This window comes from Mytilus trossulus, chromosome 1 (genome assembly GCF_036588685.1).
Source record: "Mytilus trossulus isolate FHL-02 chromosome 1, PNRI_Mtr1.1.1.hap1, whole genome shotgun sequence".
In the NCBI taxonomy this organism is placed as follows: domain Eukaryota; kingdom Metazoa; phylum Mollusca; class Bivalvia; order Mytilida; family Mytilidae; genus Mytilus; species Mytilus trossulus.
Genome location: NC_086373.1, coordinates 86,869,394 through 86,892,156, shown reverse-complemented (window position 1 = coordinate 86,892,156; position 22,763 = coordinate 86,869,394). Strand labels below are relative to the sequence as shown.

The 22,763-nt window shown below is 31.7% G+C and overlaps 1 protein-coding gene across 1 annotated transcript; it reads left to right on the top strand.

Moving 5' to 3' along the window:
* The first annotated feature begins 3,648 nt into the window (after positions 1-3,648).
* LOC134710769 (integrase/recombinase xerD homolog) lies at positions 3,649-4,708 on the top strand. The gene is made up of 2 exons (XM_063571170.1): positions 3,649-4,379; positions 4,542-4,708. The coding sequence occupies exons 1-2, from the start codon at positions 3,668-3,670 to the stop codon at positions 4,706-4,708; spliced, it is 879 nt and encodes a 292-aa protein (XP_063427240.1). The 5' UTR covers positions 3,649-3,667.
* Positions 4,709-22,763: the final 18,055 nt, after the last annotated feature.

The window sequence follows — 22,763 nt, the reverse complement described above, 5'->3', positions numbered from 1 at the left end:
CCACAACATAGGATGATAGTTATCAAAGGTACCAGGATGACACAATAAAACCAATTAAAATGTCTTCATTCAGTCAAAAGACAAATTTACAAAAACATGTACACATATACTGAACGAATAAATTTTATTGAACTCAATGTAAATACAAAATAGAATATTTCTATGTATTTTGATAGTGTTTTTGTTTGTTTGTTATTTTAGTTCATTGTTTCGGTTGTTCCGTTGTTTTCCTCTTATATCTGATGTCTTTCCCTCGGTTTTAGTTTGATATCCGGATTCGTTTTTGCATAGTCGATGTATGACTATTGAACAGCGGTATACTACTGATGCCTATATTTGTAAATATAGTTTATATTTATTTTGTGGCTAATCAAAAATATAATGTACGTTCAGCTGATTGAATGCTATTGCTCATTCAAACGCCAAAAACTTAAGCATAACAATTGTGTGTAAACCTGATAACATATTATTTCAGGATTTGAACTGTCCAAAAGAATAAAAATCCAGTAAATCACCTGGGACGCATCAAACTGATACTGTGTTATTCTAGTTTTTTATCAATGGATCGTTACCGCTACTTGTGGACTTTAAGTCCCGAAGGGTATCAGCCACTGAGTGCTTCAGGACTGACCAATATGTAACATATCTTTCTTGAATTCTTGGTAGATAATAATATTTTCCCGCGTTTCGATCAGTATAGCGGGAAAATGTTGTATTCTCGATATGGGAATCGTCAATTTTCGGTAGGCCGAAGAAATTTAGCCGATCAGAGGACTGAGTTGTGGTCATATATAAGGTGTTTTCTGTGGTAGCTTCACTTCTAGCCGTCGTATTGACCGTGTAAACTAATGGACGCCGAATTACAGCAAGTTATCCAGACAGAAGTACAGAATGCCGTTCAATCCACACAGGACCAGATGTTGAACAGTATGACGACGTTACTAGATTCACGTTTAGAAGGGTTCCAAAGAAAGATACAGGACAACCAGAAAGTGCTGTCGGACACGCAAATAGCTAGGATGGACGAATCACTGACCGACAGTTATAAATTCCGAAAGAGGGGGAACGAAGAACAACACAAACACAACCAGAAAGTGTACGCCAAAATCAGAGAAGTGCATGCAGAATTTGAGACCGACAACTTGACGCAGTCTAATATCAACAGTGCAAAAAGAAAAATTTCAGAAGGTATGGACTTGATAAAAAATCGACAAAAGCTCATCAAACTTGCAGATTCTTCAGACGCGGGTTGGCGCGTGGTAGAAGAATACGTTACCAATCCACTCGCTGAAGATTCCGAGGACGAGAAGAAGATGTATAAAGCGCAGAGTAGAGCAGAAAGCAAGCTGAAAAAAGAAAAGTTAAAAAGACGCCCAGACCGCAAGAGCGTGCCATACACACAACAGGCTCCAGCGAAAACAACAAATTCGATCCCTGTGAACGTTAGTGGTGGATCCAGGTCTGATGTACGACCCGGTAGATGTTTCTATTGTAATGAGTACGGGCACTGGATTAGGAATTGTCCAAAGTCTGCTGCTGAGCAAAAACATAAGATAAGTATTGATACTTCTATATGTAAAATTGATAATAAAGTAGAAATGTATACTCACCCAAAAACAGAAGTAGCATCGGGTGAACTCTATTCAATGAGAAATGTTAATTCAATAACACAGACATCACGTGATGTCCAGTCAATGAGCAATACACATACTACTACTATAGTAAAATGTAACGGTACAGGTGTAGGTCATTTAAAAGAGAGCTTGAGCGAATGGAAGAGAATAGGTGCCACGGATTTTGTATTAGATATTATAGCAAACGGGTATAAAATTCCTTTCAGCACAATTCCATGCATGGTTGAATTACAAAATAACAAATCAGCAAGAGACAATCCTGAATTTGTTCAGAGCGAGATTGAAAAATTGCTAGAAAAAGGATGTATTACTAAAGTGTCTCGTAAGCCATATGTAGTTAATCCTTTAACTGTAGCTCATAATAGAGGTTCAAAACTCAGATTAGTACTAGATGCAAGACATATCAATCCATATGTAGTTAAATTTAAACACAAATATGAAGATGCAAAAACTGCTAGACAGTTATATGATCAAGGAGATTTTGTATTTTCTTACGATTTAAAAAGCGCATATCATCATATAAGCATTTTTGAAACAGATACTACATATTTAGGTTTTAAATGGGAGCATGAATATTTTGTGTATAATGTTTTGCCTTTTGGGTTGTCAACCAGTGGGTATATTTTCACAAAGGTAGTCAGGGAAGTTATAAAATATTGGAGAAGTACGGGTCTAAAAATTGTCATGTATCTAGACGATGGCCTCGGCGGGGGCAAAAACATGAAAGAGGCTATGTTAGCGAGTGAAAAAATCCATTCCGATTTGGAACAATTTGGGTTTGTTCTTGCATCAGAGAAGTGCAATTGGGTTCCTATTCAAGGTCTTGACTGGTTGGGTTTTCATTGGGATATGATAGAAGGGGTTATAAGAATTACCGAAAAAAGAATAGAGAAGCTTTTAAGAATTTTGGAAGTTTTCAGGTTACAATTTCACTACGGAATTAGGCTTTTCCGGGTGAAATTTATTGCAAGTATTGTAGGACAGATCATATCAATGCAGCCTGTATTAGGAGATCAGGCACGTTTAAGAACAAGGTATTTGTACCAATGTATATTGCAAAGGGCAAGTTGGAACGCCAAAGTACTAGTTAGTACGGACGCATTCGAGGAGTGCAATTTTTGGGAACATAAAGTTGAAAACTTTAACGAGATAGGATCTCGGTTAAGTCAGTTGACTTATAATGTACCACAAGATTATTATGTGTTCAGTGATGCATCTGGTACAGGTTTCGGTGGTTTTGTTACCACTGGTTCAGAGGACGAACCTTTGGAAATGTTTGGTAGTTGGTCAATGGCGGAACAGGCCGAAAGTTCGACCTGGAGAGAGCTCGAGGCTGTAAAAAGATTATTGATAAATTTTGTCAATATCCTCTCTGGTAAGATTATCAGAGTTTTCACAGATAATCTGAATATCACACATATACTTAATATTGGTAGTAGGAAAATGGTTTTGCATAAGAACGCTTTGTTCGTTGATGAATTTTGCAGAGAGAATGCAATTAAGTTGAGTTTGGTTTGGTTACCAAGAGAATCAAACCAGTATGCAGACACTTTAAGTAGGGTAACAGATTGTGATGACTGGGAAATACGAGATGATATTTTTCTGTATCTTGATCACGTTTGGGGTCCACATGACATAGATAGGTTCGCACATGATTACAATGCCAAGTGCAAACATTTTAACTCAAAGTTTTGGTGTCCCGGGACTGCTGGGATAGACTCGTTTACAGTAGTATGGGGTGGACAAAATAATTGGATAGTTCCACCACCAAGTTTGATTCCAAAGGTTATTAATAAGATTAGAATAGAAAAATGCAATGGCACTTTAGTCATCCCGGAATGGACATCGGCACCATTTTGGCCTATGTTGGTGGATCGATTTGGAAATTTTAAGGATTTCATAGTTGACAGAAAGTTTTTTCAAGGGGAAAATCTGACTAAAAGAGGCAGAGGGCAGTGCGGAGTATTTGGACAACAGTGTTTCAAATTTAGATTGATAGCATTAAGAATAGAATTTTAGTTTTCAATATACTTATGACGTTATTTATTTCAACAGGGATTGCATTAGACAACACAGTGAAGGAGGCCGTCCATGACAGTGGTATAGAAGTTGGCAGTTATATGTACGAGCTTTATCCGAAGATGTGTGAACTGTTGATAAACTCTAAAAGTGACAATACTGTTAAATCATATTTTAATTCTTACAAACGATGGGAACGTTTCATTACTTTACAAGGACACAAATCTTTGCCAGCTCAGCCAGTTCATGTTGCACTGTATTTAACACATTTATTGAACAATAATTCTACTTGTCACCCTATTTCGAACGCAGTGTATGGTATAAAATGGGCACATGAGATAAATGGTCTAAGCGATCCTACATCAAACACTTTTGTAACATCAATTCTTGAAGCATCTAAAAGAGTAGCACCAAAAAAGACAGAGAAGAAAGATCCAATTACTCCGGAAACTTTAATCGAACTTTGTGATATGTTTAAAAATTCTTTAGATTTACTTTTTGTAAGGGATTTGGCAATGATGATTTTGAGTTTTTCAGGATTTCTTAGATATGATGAGGTCAGTTCGTTACGCTTTTGTGATGTAAAAGTACATGAATCTCATTTAATTTTGTGTATCGAAAAAAGCAAAACAGACCAATATAGGCAAAGTTCTGAAGTCTTGATTTCCAAGGGTAATTCATCTGCTTGTCCTTACACAATGTTTCTAAGGTACACTAGGTTAGCAGGTTTCAGTGATTCTTGCCAGCAAAATTTTTATTTGTTTCGGCCTATTTATAGATCTCGTAATACATGCAAGCTTATTACTAAGGATAAAAAGCTAAGTTACACGGCGGCTAGAGAGTCTATTCTTAAGAGAATTCGAACAATTTGTCCAGATGGAAACATAGGTCTCCATTCGTTCAGATCCAGTGGGGCAACAATGGCGGCAAACGCTGATGTTAGTGACAGATGCTTAAAGAAGCACGGTAGATGGAAGTCTGACTCTAGTAAAGACGGTTACATAGTAGATTCCACTGAAAAACGTTTGAAGATATCTAAGGTATTAGGCCTATAGATTACCTCTTTCTTTGGTTTTCTATCACGTACGACGGGCTGTCGGCAAATTTGAATTTGTGTTTGAGTTTTATTTCTTTTACTGCCATGTGTACGAAGAAGGTATTGTTGGTGTGCTGTCAATGGCAGAAAAGGGTGTCATTTGTGTGTCTGTCGTCTGTAGTATAGAGAATACTAATATTTTCCCGCGTTTCGATCAGTATAGCGGGAAAATGTTGTATTCTCGATATGGGAATCGTCAATTTTCGGTAGGCCGAAGAAATTTAGCCAATCAGAGGACTGAGTTGTGGTCATATATAAGGTGTTTTCTGTGGTAGCTTCACTTCTAGCCGTCGTATTGACCGTGTAAACTACATTTTTTCTAAATGATGATATTTATCTGTTTGTACATTATAACAAAAATCTTGATTTTCGAAAACTGTTTTTTAAAATGACGGGGTCCGACGTTCATTATCCTGAGATAGACTCGAGCATTGATTCGGGCACAGGTTTCCGTAATACGGTTTTTCCTGGTCGGCCTTGGCTATCAATGAGGGGTAATTTTATTAAACGTACAGTATACAATATTTTGCTGTGGTTGTACATACTGAAATGATTGGTAAATGAAAATGCAATTTGATTACTGATTTATATGTCACGATTATAGATTTATTATACAATTATATCTGGCGTCCATCACGTACGACGGGCTGTCGGCAAATTTGAATTTGTGTTTGAGTTTTATTTCTTTTACTGCCATGTGTACGAAGAAGGTATTGTTGGTGTGCTGTCAATGGCAGAAAAGGGTGTCATTTGTGTGTCTGTCGTCTGTAGTATAGAGAATACATATAGGAATTATAACTAGGGTTTCCCTGCCCTAGGTTAAAGTTGATCTTAGGTTGATTGGACTATTTTTATTAATTCTCTTTTGGCCATATATATATATATATATTAGTGTTGTCAACGGTTAACCGGTTAACCGGTTAACCGTTCGAACGACCGAATACCGAATACCCAAAACGCTAACCGGTTAACCGGACTTTTTTCCAATTTTGATAGTTTTGATATAAATTTGCATGGAAATCATTAAATACTAGTAGTTATGTTTTAAAAATTGTCGTCGTGGTTATTAATTTGACAGATCAATTGTCCAGTATATTGATTACTATTGTTGATCCTAAATACATAAAATTAATTAGAGCTCGGGGCAGGACCTTAAAGAAACATGATTGGTAAACATGTTTTTTTAACAATAACTTTAAATTAGAGATGCGATTAAATTTTACTGATTAGTTCATTATCTCGTTTTTGATCTAATATTGTGTAAACCAACATCTAAATGGGTAACCTCCGTAGTGCAAGGTTTAGTCTTTCTTTAAACGAAATGCTACCTTAAAAATTGTGAAATGCAAACTAATGTGAATGTGCTCAAGGTTTACGTGATAGTACGAGTAACATGCTAAAAGAAACAAGCAAACAAACTAAAGAAACAGGTCGTATGTTGAGCTATAGTTTCAGACAAATTCAATTCTACGAGATCAAGACGGTTTTTTTTTATATATTTTTCCATCTGAAGTTGGTACAAATGCTATAGTTGATACGGTGTATTTGTTTATTAAAAACCAAACTTCACCAGGAATCCTCACAGACAAGCCTTTTAATGCCAAAGGACAAACTTCAATTCTTTAATCGGATGAAAGTTCGTCAAATTGACACTCATACAACATCTTATTACTATGTGTACAAGTATGGTACTATTGATAAGGCTTTCAAACGACAACTTAAAACTACCGGTTAACCGGTTAATCGGTCGAACGATTATCCGAGTAACCGGTTAGGCAAAATTGTACGATTTGACAACACTAATATATATATATATATATATATATAAGACTTCGCATGTATAGGTTCTTATACATCTTTGGCTTTACAAGTTTTCAATGCATGCTGTCCTTTTGAAGGTTGGTCCAGAAAATCGCTTTGCACACACTAGATTTATAAAGTATTATTGTTAGTTTTGGTTAGTTAAAGGGAAGGAGGTTTTATTTCTGAAATGTTTGACAGCGCCGATCTATTTAAAACGGTCACTTTTAGCTAACAGTATACTTAATAACTTTTTTTATTTAAGTATTTAAGCAACTTGAAATTATTATTTTCATTATAACTGGGTTATGGACACAGGCCAGCTTTATCTAAATTATGATTAATTTCAAACTCTAAATCTCCGATGCTGGAGATGGAATAACCATGCACGGAATAGTATATAAAAGTATCTCACTGTAAATATATATATAATAGGAATAGAAAGGGACCGATTACCGATCCTTGGTGTACTCCGGCAGAAAACAATGTAAATTAATGTATCCGGTTTACTTTGGAATAGTTTATCATACAAGTTACTTTCTATTCATTACATATTCCGTATAAGATTCAATTTTACATGCAAGTTAATTTTGCCATAAAAATGACAGAATACATTGTTAAGTCAGGTGCATCCGGTTAACTCTTACATGCAAATCGAATGGCTTACATTGCCTATGTAAATTTTAAAACTGTGTGTATGCACATTGAAATACAAATCTATGTGACGTATAAAAAATTTCTGACGTCAGACACTCAAATCAATCAATGTGTTCGTAGATAGAAGATGTTTTTGTGTTCTGTTAAATTGTCCCTTTTAAAATTGTTTTAGGTGTCATACCACCAATTACTCCCTCAAATTTAGAACGTATGTGAAAGTAGGCCTACTCGGACAAAAAATAGTGCATTTGATGTCATTGTTCACCAAAACTAACCAATAAATTTTCAGAAATGAAACTTTTGTTGAATGAGAATTATATCAAGACCATTTTGAGCCAAATTTTATCTGTCTAGGAGTTTGCATTTAAAATTGAGGATTAATACACTCCATGGTATACTAATTTAAGATTTTCAGAAAACCAGGGGTTATTTTTAGTGGTACCTCCTTTCGGAAGCTCTCTTCTTTCTTATATGATTTAGAATGTATATTGAAAATTGGCATGCAGAAAGGTGACACCTGTACAATTCAGGATATACCTAGTTTCTATGAAGTTAAACTTAAGGTAAAATATTTAGAAAGCTGTGAAAATTGCAAAATTTGGTTGAACAGATAGGGACTTTTAATTGGTGGTATGACACCTTTAAGCGAAGTGGGTGAAACATCAAATTCAGAAAATAATTGATTTTTTTTGTCTTAACTGATCTTATGAAATAATACTAGGCACATTTCAATCTTTTTGGGGGCAAAATGTCACATATTGCATATTTAGAGCCTAAAACTTGAGTTTGTGCTATTTTTAGCTTTTCTCACCCTGACAATATGCTTTAATATAAAAAAATGTCCTAAATTGTTATAAATGCACAGAAAGTTGTATCTGTGGTGTTAAACATTAAAACATAGTTTATTTACTACCCCCAAACAAATTTTGTCATGCAGATTTAATGAAATTATTTGATTTTTACCCCTTATATCATTGCGTCATACTATTTACTTGGAAGATAGTATAGCCTAATGTAAACACTGCAGAAACTCACAAAAACACCATTTATTATTCCAAATGAAATTTTTATATCTTAAATTTTATTAACTGATGTAAATAAAAACAATTTAATGACCATGACTGCACTTTTGATCAATTTGTAGTACTTTACTGACACCAGATGAAAAAAAGGGGGGTCAATATTCCTTGACACTTCAATACCTTGGATTTTTTACTAAATTCATTGCGAAAACTGTTGAAAGTCTTTAAAGTAGTAGAACAAACAAGGAAAAATAAGCAAAAACTGATCTTGATATTGAAAGTTTATGTTCCTGTAGCACAAAATGAAATTTTCAAGTATTTTCTATCAAAGTCATACATTACAGTCAGTTTAAATTGAGCTGTGAAATTTTCAATATAAGTTGCATTATGCTCAGAAAGGCTGTTTTTAACTTCAAATTGACTAAGGATTAAGAATAAAGCAAAACAAAAGATTTCTAATCAACTTTTTTGTCTCTTTAGGTGTCATACCACCAATTACTCCCTCAAATTTAGAACGTATGTGAAAGTAGGCCTACTCGGACAAAAAATAGTGCATTTGATGTCATTGTTCACCAAAACTAACCAATAAATTTTCAGAAATGAAACTTTTGTTGAATGAGAATTATATCAAGACCATTTTGAGCCAAATTTTATCTGTCTAGGAGTTTGCATTTAAAATTGAGGATTAATACACTCCATGGTATACTAATTTAAGATTTTCAGAAAACCAGGGGTTATTTTTAGTGGTACCTCCTTTCGGAAGCTCTCTTCTTTCTTATATGATTTAGAATGTATATTGAAAATTGGCATGCAGAAAGGTGACACCTGTACAATTCAGGATATACCTAGTTTCTATGAAGTTAAACTTAAGGTAAAATATTTAGAAAGCTGTGAAAATTGCAAAATTTGGTTGAACAGATAGGGACTTTTAATTGGTGGTATGACACCTTTAAGCGAAGTGGGTGAAACATCAAATTCAGAAAATAATTGATTTTTTTTGTCTTAACTGATCTTATGAAATAATACTAGGCACATTTCAATCTTTTTGGGGGCAAAATGTCACATATTGCATATTTAGAGCCTAAAACTTGAGTTTGTGCTATTTTTAGCTTTTCTCACCCTGACAATATGCTTTAATATAAAAAAATGTCCTAAATTGTTATAAATGCACAGAAAGTTGTATCTGTGGTGTTAAACATTAAAACATAGTTTATTTACTACCCCCAAACAAATTTTGTCATGCAGATTTAATGAAATTATTTGATTTTTACCCCTTATATCATTGCGTCATACTATTTACTTGGAAGATAGTATAGCCTAATGTAAACACTGCAGAAACTCACAAAAACACCATTTATTATTCCAAATGAAATTTTTATATCTTAAATTTTATTAACTGATGTAAATAAAAACAATTTAATGACCATGACTGCACTTTTGATCAATTTGTAGTACTTTACTGACACCAGATGAAAAAAAGGGGGGTCAATATTCCTTGACACTTCAATACCTTGGATTTTTTACTAAATTCATTGCGAAAACTGTTGAAAGTCTTTAAAGTAGTAGAACAAACAAGGAAAAATAAGCAAAAACTGATCTTGATATTGAAAGTTTATGTTCCTGTAGCACAAAATGAAATTTTCAAGTATTTTCTATCAAAGTCATACATTACAGTCAGTTTAAATTGAGCTGTGAAATTTTCAATATAAGTTGCATTATGCTCAGAAAGGCTGTTTTTAACTTCAAATTGACTAAGGATTAAGAATAAAGCAAAACAAAAGATTTCTAATCAACTTTTTTGTCTCTTTAGGTGTCATACCACCAATTACTCCCTCAAATTTAGAACGTATGTGAAAGTAGGCCTACTCGGACAAAAAATAGTGCATTTGATGTCATTGTTCACCAAAACTAACCAATAAATTTTCAGAAATGAAACTTTTGTTGAATGAGAATTATATCAAGACCATTTTGAGCCAAATTTTATCTGTCTAGGAGTTTGCATTTAAAATTGAGGATTAATACACTCCATGGTATACTAATTTAAGATTTTCAGAAAACCAGGGGTTATTTTTAGTGGTACCTCCTTTCGGAAGCTCTCTTCTTTCTTATATGATTTAGAATGTATATTGAAAATTGGCATGCAGAAAGGTGACACCTGTACAATTCAGGATATACCTAGTTTCTATGAAGTTAAACTTAAGGTAAAATATTTAGAAAGCTGTGAAAATTGCAAAATTTGGTTGAACAGATAGGGACTTTTAATTGGTGGTATGACACCTTTAAGCGAAGTGGGTGAAACATCAAATTCAGAAAATAATTGATTTTTTTTGTCTTAACTGATCTTATGAAATAATACTAGGCACATTTCAATCTTTTTGGGGGCAAAATGTCACATATTGCATATTTAGAGCCTAAAACTTGAGTTTGTGCTATTTTTAGCTTTTCTCACCCTGACAATATGCTTTAATATAAAAAAATGTCCTAAATTGTTATAAATGCACAGAAAGTTGTATCTGTGGTGTTAAACATTAAAACATAGTTTATTTACTACCCCCAAACAAATTTTGTCATGCAGATTTAATGAAATTATTTGATTTTTACCCCTTATATCATTGCGTCATACTATTTACTTGGAAGATAGTATAGCCTAATGTAAACACTGCAGAAACTCACAAAAACACCATTTATTATTCCAAATGAAATTTTTATATCTTAAATTTTATTAACTGATGTAAATAAAAACAATTTAATGACCATGACTGCACTTTTGATCAATTTGTAGTACTTTACTGACACCAGATGAAAAAAAGGGGGGTCAATATTCCTTGACACTTCAATACCTTGGATTTTTTACTAAATTCATTGCGAAAACTGTTGAAAGTCTTTAAAGTAGTAGAACAAACAAGGAAAAATAAGCAAAAACTGATCTTGATATTGAAAGTTTATGTTCCTGTAGCACAAAATGAAATTTTCAAGTATTTTCTATCAAAGTCATACATTACAGTCAGTTTAAATTGAGCTGTGAAATTTTCAATATAAGTTGCATTATGCTCAGAAAGGCTGTTTTTAACTTCAAATTGACTAAGGATTAAGAATAAAGCAAAACAAAAGATTTCTAATCAACTTTTTTGTCTCTTTAGGTGTCATACCACCAATTACTCCCTCAAATTTAGAACGTATGTGAAAGTAGGCCTACTCGGACAAAAAATAGTGCATTTGATGTCATTGTTCACCAAAACTAACCAATAAATTTTCAGAAATGAAACTTTTGTTGAATGAGAATTATATCAAGACCATTTTGAGCCAAATTTTATCTGTCTAGGAGTTTGCATTTAAAATTGAGGATTAATACACTCCATGGTATACTAATTTAAGATTTTCAGAAAACCAGGGGTTATTTTTAGTGGTACCTCCTTTCGGAAGCTCTCTTCTTTCTTATATGATTTAGAATGTATATTGAAAATTGGCATGCAGAAAGGTGACACCTGTACAATTCAGGATATACCTAGTTTCTATGAAGTTAAACTTAAGGTAAAATATTTAGAAAGCTGTGAAAATTGCAAAATTTGGTTGAACAGATAGGGACTTTTAATTGGTGGTATGACACCTTTAAGCGAAGTGGGTGAAACATCAAATTCAGAAAATAATTGATTTTTTTTGTCTTAACTGATCTTATGAAATAATACTAGGCACATTTCAATCTTTTTGGGGGCAAAATGTCACATATTGCATATTTAGAGCCTAAAACTTGAGTTTGTGCTATTTTTAGCTTTTCTCACCCTGACAATATGCTTTAATATAAAAAAATGTCCTAAATTGTTATAAATGCACAGAAAGTTGTATCTGTGGTGTTAAACATTAAAACATAGTTTATTTACTACCCCCAAACAAATTTTGTCATGCAGATTTAATGAAATTATTTGATTTTTACCCCTTATATCATTGCGTCATACTATTTACTTGGAAGATAGTATAGCCTAATGTAAACACTGCAGAAACTCACAAAAACACCATTTATTATTCCAAATGAAATTTTTATATCTTAAATTTTATTAACTGATGTAAATAAAAACAATTTAATGACCATGACTGCACTTTTGATCAATTTGTAGTACTTTACTGACACCAGATGAAAAAAAGGGGGGTCAATATTCCTTGACACTTCAATACCTTGGATTTTTTACTAAATTCATTGCGAAAACTGTTGAAAGTCTTTAAAGTAGTAGAACAAACAAGGAAAAATAAGCAAAAACTGATCTTGATATTGAAAGTTTATGTTCCTGTAGCACAAAATGAAATTTTCAAGTATTTTCTATCAAAGTCATACATTACAGTCAGTTTAAATTGAGCTGTGAAATTTTCAATATAAGTTGCATTATGCTCAGAAAGGCTGTTTTTAACTTCAAATTGACTAAGGATTAAGAATAAAGCAAAACAAAAGATTTCTAATCAACTTTTTTGTCTCTTTAGGTGTCATACCACCAATTACTCCCTCAAATTTAGAACGTATGTGAAAGTAGGCCTACTCGGACAAAAAATAGTGCATTTGATGTCATTGTTCACCAAAACTAACCAATAAATTTTCAGAAATGAAACTTTTGTTGAATGAGAATTATATCAAGACCATTTTGAGCCAAATTTTATCTGTCTAGGAGTTTGCATTTAAAATTGAGGATTAATACACTCCATGGTATACTAATTTAAGATTTTCAGAAAACCAGGGGTTATTTTTAGTGGTACCTCCTTTCGGAAGCTCTCTTCTTTCTTATATGATTTAGAATGTATATTGAAAATTGGCATGCAGAAAGGTGACACCTGTACAATTCAGGATATACCTAGTTTCTATGAAGTTAAACTTAAGGTAAAATATTTAGAAAGCTGTGAAAATTGCAAAATTTGGTTGAACAGATAGGGACTTTTAATTGGTGGTATGACACCTTTAAGCGAAGTGGGTGAAACATCAAATTCAGAAAATAATTGATTTTTTTTGTCTTAACTGATCTTATGAAATAATACTAGGCACATTTCAATCTTTTTGGGGGCAAAATGTCACATATTGCATATTTAGAGCCTAAAACTTGAGTTTGTGCTATTTTTAGCTTTTCTCACCCTGACAATATGCTTTAATATAAAAAAATGTCCTAAATTGTTATAAATGCACAGAAAGTTGTATCTGTGGTGTTAAACATTAAAACATAGTTTATTTACTACCCCCAAACAAATTTTGTCATGCAGATTTAATGAAATTATTTGATTTTTACCCCTTATATCATTGCGTCATACTATTTACTTGGAAGATAGTATAGCCTAATGTAAACACTGCAGAAACTCACAAAAACACCATTTATTATTCCAAATGAAATTTTTATATCTTAAATTTTATTAACTGATGTAAATAAAAACAATTTAATGACCATGACTGCACTTTTGATCAATTTGTAGTACTTTACTGACACCAGATGAAAAAAAGGGGGGTCAATATTCCTTGACACTTCAATACCTTGGATTTTTTACTAAATTCATTGCGAAAACTGTTGAAAGTCTTTAAAGTAGTAGAACAAACAAGGAAAAATAAGCAAAAACTGATCTTGATATTGAAAGTTTATGTTCCTGTAGCACAAAATGAAATTTTCAAGTATTTTCTATCAAAGTCATACATTACAGTCAGTTTAAATTGAGCTGTGAAATTTTCAATATAAGTTGCATTATGCTCAGAAAGGCTGTTTTTAACTTCAAATTGACTAAGGATTAAGAATAAAGCAAAACAAAAGATTTCTAATCAACTTTTTTGTCTCTTTAGGTGTCATACCACCAATTACTCCCTCAAATTTAGAACGTATGTGAAAGTAGGCCTACTCGGACAAAAAATAGTGCATTTGATGTCATTGTTCACCAAAACTAACCAATAAATTTTCAGAAATGAAACTTTTGTTGAATGAGAATTATATCAAGACCATTTTGAGCCAAATTTTATCTGTCTAGGAGTTTGCATTTAAAATTGAGGATTAATACACTCCATGGTATACTAATTTAAGATTTTCAGAAAACCAGGGGTTATTTTTAGTGGTACCTCCTTTCGGAAGCTCTCTTCTTTCTTATATGATTTAGAATGTATATTGAAAATTGGCATGCAGAAAGGTGACACCTGTACAATTCAGGATATACCTAGTTTCTATGAAGTTAAACTTAAGGTAAAATATTTAGAAAGCTGTGAAAATTGCAAAATTTGGTTGAACAGATAGGGACTTTTAATTGGTGGTATGACACCTTTAAGCGAAGTGGGTGAAACATCAAATTCAGAAAATAATTGATTTTTTTTGTCTTAACTGATCTTATGAAATAATACTAGGCACATTTCAATCTTTTTGGGGGCAAAATGTCACATATTGCATATTTAGAGCCTAAAACTTGAGTTTGTGCTATTTTTAGCTTTTCTCACCCTGACAATATGCTTTAATATAAAAAAATGTCCTAAATTGTTATAAATGCACAGAAAGTTGTATCTGTGGTGTTAAACATTAAAACATAGTTTATTTACTACCCCCAAACAAATTTTGTCATGCAGATTTAATGAAATTATTTGATTTTTACCCCTTATATCATTGCGTCATACTATTTACTTGGAAGATAGTATAGCCTAATGTAAACACTGCAGAAACTCACAAAAACACCATTTATTATTCCAAATGAAATTTTTATATCTTAAATTTTATTAACTGATGTAAATAAAAACAATTTAATGACCATGACTGCACTTTTGATCAATTTGTAGTACTTTACTGACACCAGATGAAAAAAAGGGGGGTCAATATTCCTTGACACTTCAATACCTTGGATTTTTTACTAAATTCATTGCGAAAACTGTTGAAAGTCTTTAAAGTAGTAGAACAAACAAGGAAAAATAAGCAAAAACTGATCTTGATATTGAAAGTTTATGTTCCTGTAGCACAAAATGAAATTTTCAAGTATTTTCTATCAAAGTCATACATTACAGTCAGTTTAAATTGAGCTGTGAAATTTTCAATATAAGTTGCATTATGCTCAGAAAGGCTGTTTTTAACTTCAAATTGACTAAGGATTAAGAATAAAGCAAAACAAAAGATTTCTAATCAACTTTTTTGTCTCTTTAGGTGTCATACCACCAATTACTCCCTCAAATTTAGAACGTATGTGAAAGTAGGCCTACTCGGACAAAAAATAGTGCATTTGATGTCATTGTTCACCAAAACTAACCAATAAATTTTCAGAAATGAAACTTTTGTTGAATGAGAATTATATCAAGACCATTTTGAGCCAAATTTTATCTGTCTAGGAGTTTGCATTTAAAATTGAGGATTAATACACTCCATGGTATACTAATTTAAGATTTTCAGAAAACCAGGGGTTATTTTTAGTGGTACCTCCTTTCGGAAGCTCTCTTCTTTCTTATATGATTTAGAATGTATATTGAAAATTGGCATGCAGAAAGGTGACACCTGTACAATTCAGGATATACCTAGTTTCTATGAAGTTAAACTTAAGGTAAAATATTTAGAAAGCTGTGAAAATTGCAAAATTTGGTTGAACAGATAGGGACTTTTAATTGGTGGTATGACACCTTTAAGCGAAGTGGGTGAAACATCAAATTCAGAAAATAATTGATTTTTTTTGTCTTAACTGATCTTATGAAATAATACTAGGCACATTTCAATCTTTTTGGGGGCAAAATGTCACATATTGCATATTTAGAGCCTAAAACTTGAGTTTGTGCTATTTTTAGCTTTTCTCACCCTGACAATATGCTTTAATATAAAAAAATGTCCTAAATTGTTATAAATGCACAGAAAGTTGTATCTGTGGTGTTAAACATTAAAACATAGTTTATTTACTACCCCCAAACAAATTTTGTCATGCAGATTTAATGAAATTATTTGATTTTTACCCCTTATATCATTGCGTCATACTATTTACTTGGAAGATAGTATAGCCTAATGTAAACACTGCAGAAACTCACAAAAACACCATTTATTATTCCAAATGAAATTTTTATATCTTAAATTTTATTAACTGATGTAAATAAAAACAATTTAATGACCATGACTGCACTTTTGATCAATTTGTAGTACTTTACTGACACCAGATGAAAAAAAGGGGGGTCAATATTCCTTGACACTTCAATACCTTGGATTTTTTACTAAATTCATTGCGAAAACTGTTGAAAGTCTTTAAAGTAGTAGAACAAACAAGGAAAAATAAGCAAAAACTGATCTTGATATTGAAAGTTTATGTTCCTGTAGCACAAAATGAAATTTTCAAGTATTTTCTATCAAAGTCATACATTACAGTCAGTTTAAATTGAGCTGTGAAATTTTCAATATAAGTTGCATTATGCTCAGAAAGGCTGTTTTTAACTTCAAATTGACTAAGGATTAAGAATAAAGCAAAACAAAAGATTTCTAATCAACTTTTTTGTCTCTTTAGGTGTCATACCACCAATTACTCCCTCAAATTTAGAACGTATGTGAAAGTAGGCCTACTCGGACAAAAAATAGTGCATTTGATGTCATTGTTCACCAAAACTAACCAATAAATTTTCAGAAATGAAACTTTTGTTGAATGAGAATTATATCAAGACCATTTTGAGCCAAATTTTATCTGTCTAGGAGTTTGCATTTAAAATTGAGGATTAATACACTCCATGGTATACTAATTTAAGATTTTCAGAAAACCAGGGGTTATTTTTAGTGGTACCTCCTTTCGGAAGCTCTCTTCTTTCTTATATGATTTAGAATGTATATTGAAAATTGGCATGCAGAAAGGTGACACCTGTACAATTCAGGATATACCTAGTTTCTATGAAGTTAAACTTAAGGTAAAATATTTAGAAAGCTGTGAAAATTGCAAAATTTGGTTGAACAGATAGGGACTTTTAATTGGTGGTATGACACCTTTAAGCGAAGTGGGTGAAACATCAAATTCAGAAAATAATTGATTTTTTTTGTCTTAACTGATCTTATGAAATAATACTAGGCACATTTCAATCTTTTTGGGGGCAAAATGTCACATATTGCATATTTAGAGCCTAAAACTTGAGTTTGTGCTATTTTTAGCTTTTCTCACCCTGACAATATGCTTTAATATAAAAAAATGTCCTAAATTGTTATAAATGCACAGAAAGTTGTATCTGTGGTGTTAAACATTAAAACATAGTTTATTTACTACCCCCAAACAAATTTTGTCATGCAGATTTAATGAAATTATTTGATTTTTACCCCTTATATCATTGCGTCATACTATTTACTTGGAAGATAGTATAGCCTAATGTAAACACTGCAGAAACTCACAAAAACACCATTTATTATTCCAAATGAAATTTTTATATCTTAAATTTTATTAACTGATGTAAATAAAAACAATTTAATGACCATGACTGCACTTTTGATCAATTTGTAGTACTTTACTGACACCAGATGAAAAAAAGGGGGGTCAATATTCCTTGACACTTCAATACCTTGGATTTTTTACTAAATTCATTGCGAAAACTGTTGAAAGTCTTTAAAGTAGTAGAACAAACAAGGAAAAATAAGCAAAAACTGATCTTGATATTGAAAGTTTATGTTCCTGTAGCACAAAATGAAATTTTCAAGTATTTTCTATCAAAGTCATACATTACAGTCAGTTTAAATTGAGCTGTGAAATTTTCAATATAAGTTGCATTATGCTCAGAAAGGCTGTTTTTAACTTCAAATTGACTAAGGATTAAGAATAAAGCAAAACAAAAGATTTCTAATCAACTTTTTTGTCTCTTTAAGCGAAGTGGGTGAAACATCAAATTCAGAAAATAATTGATTTTTTTTGTCTTAACTGATCTTATGAAATAATACTAGGCACATTTCAATCTTTTTGGGGGCAAAATGTCACATATTGCATATTTAGAGCCTAAAACTTGAGTTTGTGCTATTTTTAGCTTTTCTCACCCTGACAATATGCTTTAATATAAAAAAATGTCCTAAATTGTTATAAATGCACAGAAAGTTGTATCTGTGGTGTTAAACATTAAAACATAGTTTATTTACTACCCCCAAACAAATTTTGTCATGCAGATTTAATGAAATTATTTGATTTTTACCCCTTATATCATTGCGTCATACTATTTACTTGGAAGATAGTATAGCCTAATGTAAACACTGCAGAAACTCACAAAAACACCATTTATTATTCCAAATGAAATTTTTATATCTTAAATTTTATTAACTGATGTAAATAAAAACAATTTAATGACCATGACTGCACTTTTGATCAATTTGTAGTACTTTACTGACACCAGATGAAAAAAAGGGGGGTCAATATTCCTTGACACTTCAATACCTTGGATTTTTTACTAAATTCATTGCGAAAACTGTTGAAAGTCTTTAAAGTAGTAGAACAAACAAGGAAAAATAAGCAAAAACTGATCTTGATATTGAAAGTTTATGTTCCTGTAGCACAAAATGAAATTTTCAAGTATTTTCTATCAAAGTCATACATTACAGTCAGTTTAAATTGAGCTGTGAAATTTTCAATATAAGTTGCATTATGCTCAGAAAGGCTGTTTTTAACTTCAAATTGACTAAGGATTAAGAATAAAGCAAAACAAAAGATTTCTAATCAACTTTTTTGTCTCTTTAAGCGAAGTGGGTGAAACATCAAATTCAGAAAATAATTGATTTTTTTTGTCTTAACTGATCTTATGAAATAATACTAGGCACATTTCAATCTTTTTGGGGGCAAAATGTCACATATTGCATATTTAGAGCCTAAAACTTGAGTTTGTGCTATTTTTAGCTTTTCTCACCCTGACAATATGCTTTAATATAAAAAAATGTCCTAAATTGTTATAAATGCACAGAAAGTTGTATCTGTGGTGTTAAACATTAAAACATAGTTTATTTACTACCCCCAAACAAATTTTGTCATGCAGATTTAATGAAATTATTTGATTTTTACCCCTTATATCATTGCGTCATACTATTTACTTGGAAGATAGTATAGCCTAATGTAAACACTGCAGAAACTCACAAAAACACCATTTATTATTCCAAATGAAATTTTTATATCTTAAATTTTATTAACTGATGTAAATAAAAACAATTTAATGACCATGACTGCACTTTTGATCAATTTGTAGTACTTTACTGACACCAGATGAAAAAAAGGGGGGTCAATATTCCTTGACACTTCAATACCTTGGATTTTTTACTAAATTCATTGCGAAAACTGTTGAAAGTCTTTAAAGTAGTAGAACAAACAAGGAAAAATAAGCAAAAACTGATCTTGATATTGAAAGTTTATGTTCCTGTAGCACAAAATGAAATTTTCAAGTATTTTCTATCAAAGTCATACATTACAGTCAGTTTAAATTGAGCTGTGAAATTTTCAATATAAGTTGCATTATGCTCAGAAAGGCTGTTTTTAACTTCAAATTGACTAAGGATTAAGAATAAAGCAAAACAAAAGATTTCTAATCAACTTTTTTGTCTCTTTAGGTGTCATACCACCAATTACTCCCTCAAATTTAGAACGTATGTGAAAGTAGGCCTACTCGGACAAAAAATAGTGCATTTGATGTCATTGTTCACCAAAACTAACCAATAAATTTTCAGAAATGAAACTTTTGTTGAATGAGAATTATATCAAGACCATTTTGAGCCAAATTTTATCTGTCTAGGAGTTTGCATTTAAAATTGAGGATTAATACACTCCATGGTATACTAATTTAAGATTTTCAGAAAACCAGGGGTTATTTTTAGTGGTACCTCCTTTCGGAAGCTCTCTTCTTTCTTATATGATTTAGAATGTATATTGAAAATTGGCATGCAGAAAGGTGACACCTGTACAATTCAGGATATACCTAGTTTCTATGAAGTTAAACTTAAGGTAAAATATTTAGAAAGCTGTGAAAATTGCAAAATTTGGTTGAACAGATAGGGACTTTTAATTGGTGGTATGACACCTTTAAGCGAAGTGGGTGAAACATCAAATTCAGAAAATAATTGATTTTTTTTGTCTTAACTGATCTTATGAAATAATACTAGGCACATTTCAATCTTTTTGGGGGCAAAATGTCACATATTGCATATTTAGAGCCTAAAACTTGAGTTTGTGCTATTTTTAGCTTTTCTCACCCTGACAATATGCTTTAATATAAAAAAATGTCCTAAATTGTTATAAATGCACAGAAAGTTGTATCTGTGGTGTTAAACATTAAAACATAGTTTATTTACTACCCCCAAACAAATTTTGTCATGCAGATTTAATGAAATTATTTGATTTTTACCCCTTATATCATTGCGTCATACTATTTACTTGGAAGATAGTATAGCCTAATGTAAACACTGCAGAAACTCACAAAAACACCATTTATTATTCCAAATGAAATTTTTATATCTTAAATTTTATTAACTGATGTAAATAAAAACAATTTAATGACCATGACTGCACTTTTGATCAATTTGTAGTACTTTACTGACACCAGATGAAAAAAAGGGGGGTCAATATTCCTTGACACTTCAATACCTTGGATTTTTTACTAAATTCATTGCGAAAACTGTTGAAAGTCTTTAAAGTAGTAGAACAAACAAGGAAAAATAAGCAAAAACTGATCTTGATATTGAAAGTTTATGTTCCTGTAGCACAAAATGAAATTTTCAAGTATTTTCTATCAAAGTCATACATTACAGTCAGTTTAAATTGAGCTGTGAAATTTTCAATATAAGTTGCATTATGCTCAGAAAGGCTGTTTTTAACTTCAAATTGACTAAGGATTAAGAATAAAGCAAAACAAAAGATTTCTAATCAACTTTTTTGTCTCTTTAAGCGAAGTGGGTGAAACATCAAATTCAGAAAATAATTGATTTTTTTTGTCTTAACTGATCTTATGAAATAATACTAGGCACATTTCAATCTTTTTGGGGGCAAAATGTCACATATTGCATATTTAGAGCCTAAAACTTGAGTTTGTGCTATTTTTAGCTTTTCTCACCCTGACAATATGCTTTAATATAAAAAAATGTCCTAAATTGTTATAAATGCACAGAAAGTTGTATCTGTGGTGTTAAACATTAAAACATAGTTTATTTACTACCCCCAAACAAATTTTGTCATGCAGATTTAATGAAATTATTTGATTTTTACCCCTTATATCATTGCGTCATACTATTTACTTGGAAGATAGTATAGCCTAATGTAAACACTGCAGAAACTCACAAAAACACCATTTATTATTCCAAATGAAATTTTTATATCTTAAATTTTATTAACTGATGTAAATAAAAACAATTTAATGACCATGACTGCACTTTTGATCAATTTGTAGTACTTTACTGACACCAGATGAAAAAAAGGGGGGTCAATATTCCTTGACACTTCAATACCTTGGATTTTTTACTAAATTCATTGCGAAAACTGTTGAAAGTCTTTAAAGTAGTAGAACAAACAAGGAAAAATAAGCAAAAACTGATCTTGATATTGAAAGTTTATGTTCCTGTAGCACAAAATGAAATTTTCAAGTATTTTCTATCAAAGTCATACATTACAGTCAGTTTAAATTGAGCTGTGAAATTTTCAATATAAGTTGCATTATGCTCAGAAAGGCTGTTTTTAACTTCAAATTGACTAAGGATTAAGAATAAAGCAAAACAAAAGATTTCTAATCAACTTTTTTGTCTCTTTAGGTGTCATACCACCAATTACTCCCTCAAATTTAGAACGTATGTGAAAGTAGGCCTACTCGGACAAAAAATAGTGCATTTGATGTCATTGTTCACCAAAACTAACCAATAAATTTTCAGAAATGAAACTTTTGTTGAATGAGAATTATATCAAGACCATTTTGAGCCAAATTTTATCTGTCTAGGAGTTTGCATTTAAAATTGAGGATTAATACACTCCATGGTATACTAATTTAAGATTTTCAGAAAACCAGGGGTTATTTTTAGTGGTACCTCCTTTCGGAAGCTCTCTTCTTTCTTATATGATTTAGAATGTATATTGAAAATTGGCATGCAGAAAGGTGACACCTGTACAATTCAGGATATACCTAGTTTCTATGAAGTTAAACTTAAGGTAAAATATTTAGAAAGCTGTGAAAATTGCAAAATTTGGTTGAACAGATAGGGACTTTTAATTGGTGGTATGACACCTATACGATGATGGCTGATGTACCCATATTTCGACTCTTTTATTAATTGTGACTGTTTATTTAACGCATCATGAAAATATAACGGAATTTGATGAGACTGTTATTGAAGTGAGAGGGTTAGCGCTATAGAACCAGGTTTAATCCACCATTTTCTACGTTTGAAAATGCCTGTATCAAGTCAGGAAAATGACAGTTCTTGTCCATTCGTTTTTGATGCGTACTGTTATTTGATATTGCCATGTGGTTATGGACTTTCCGAATTGATTTTCCTCTGAGTTCAGTATTTTTGTGATTTTACCTTTTAAAAAACCATTTACTCAGACATTCTAATGAAACTTATTAAAAACAATTACTCTTGTATATAACATATCAGCAGT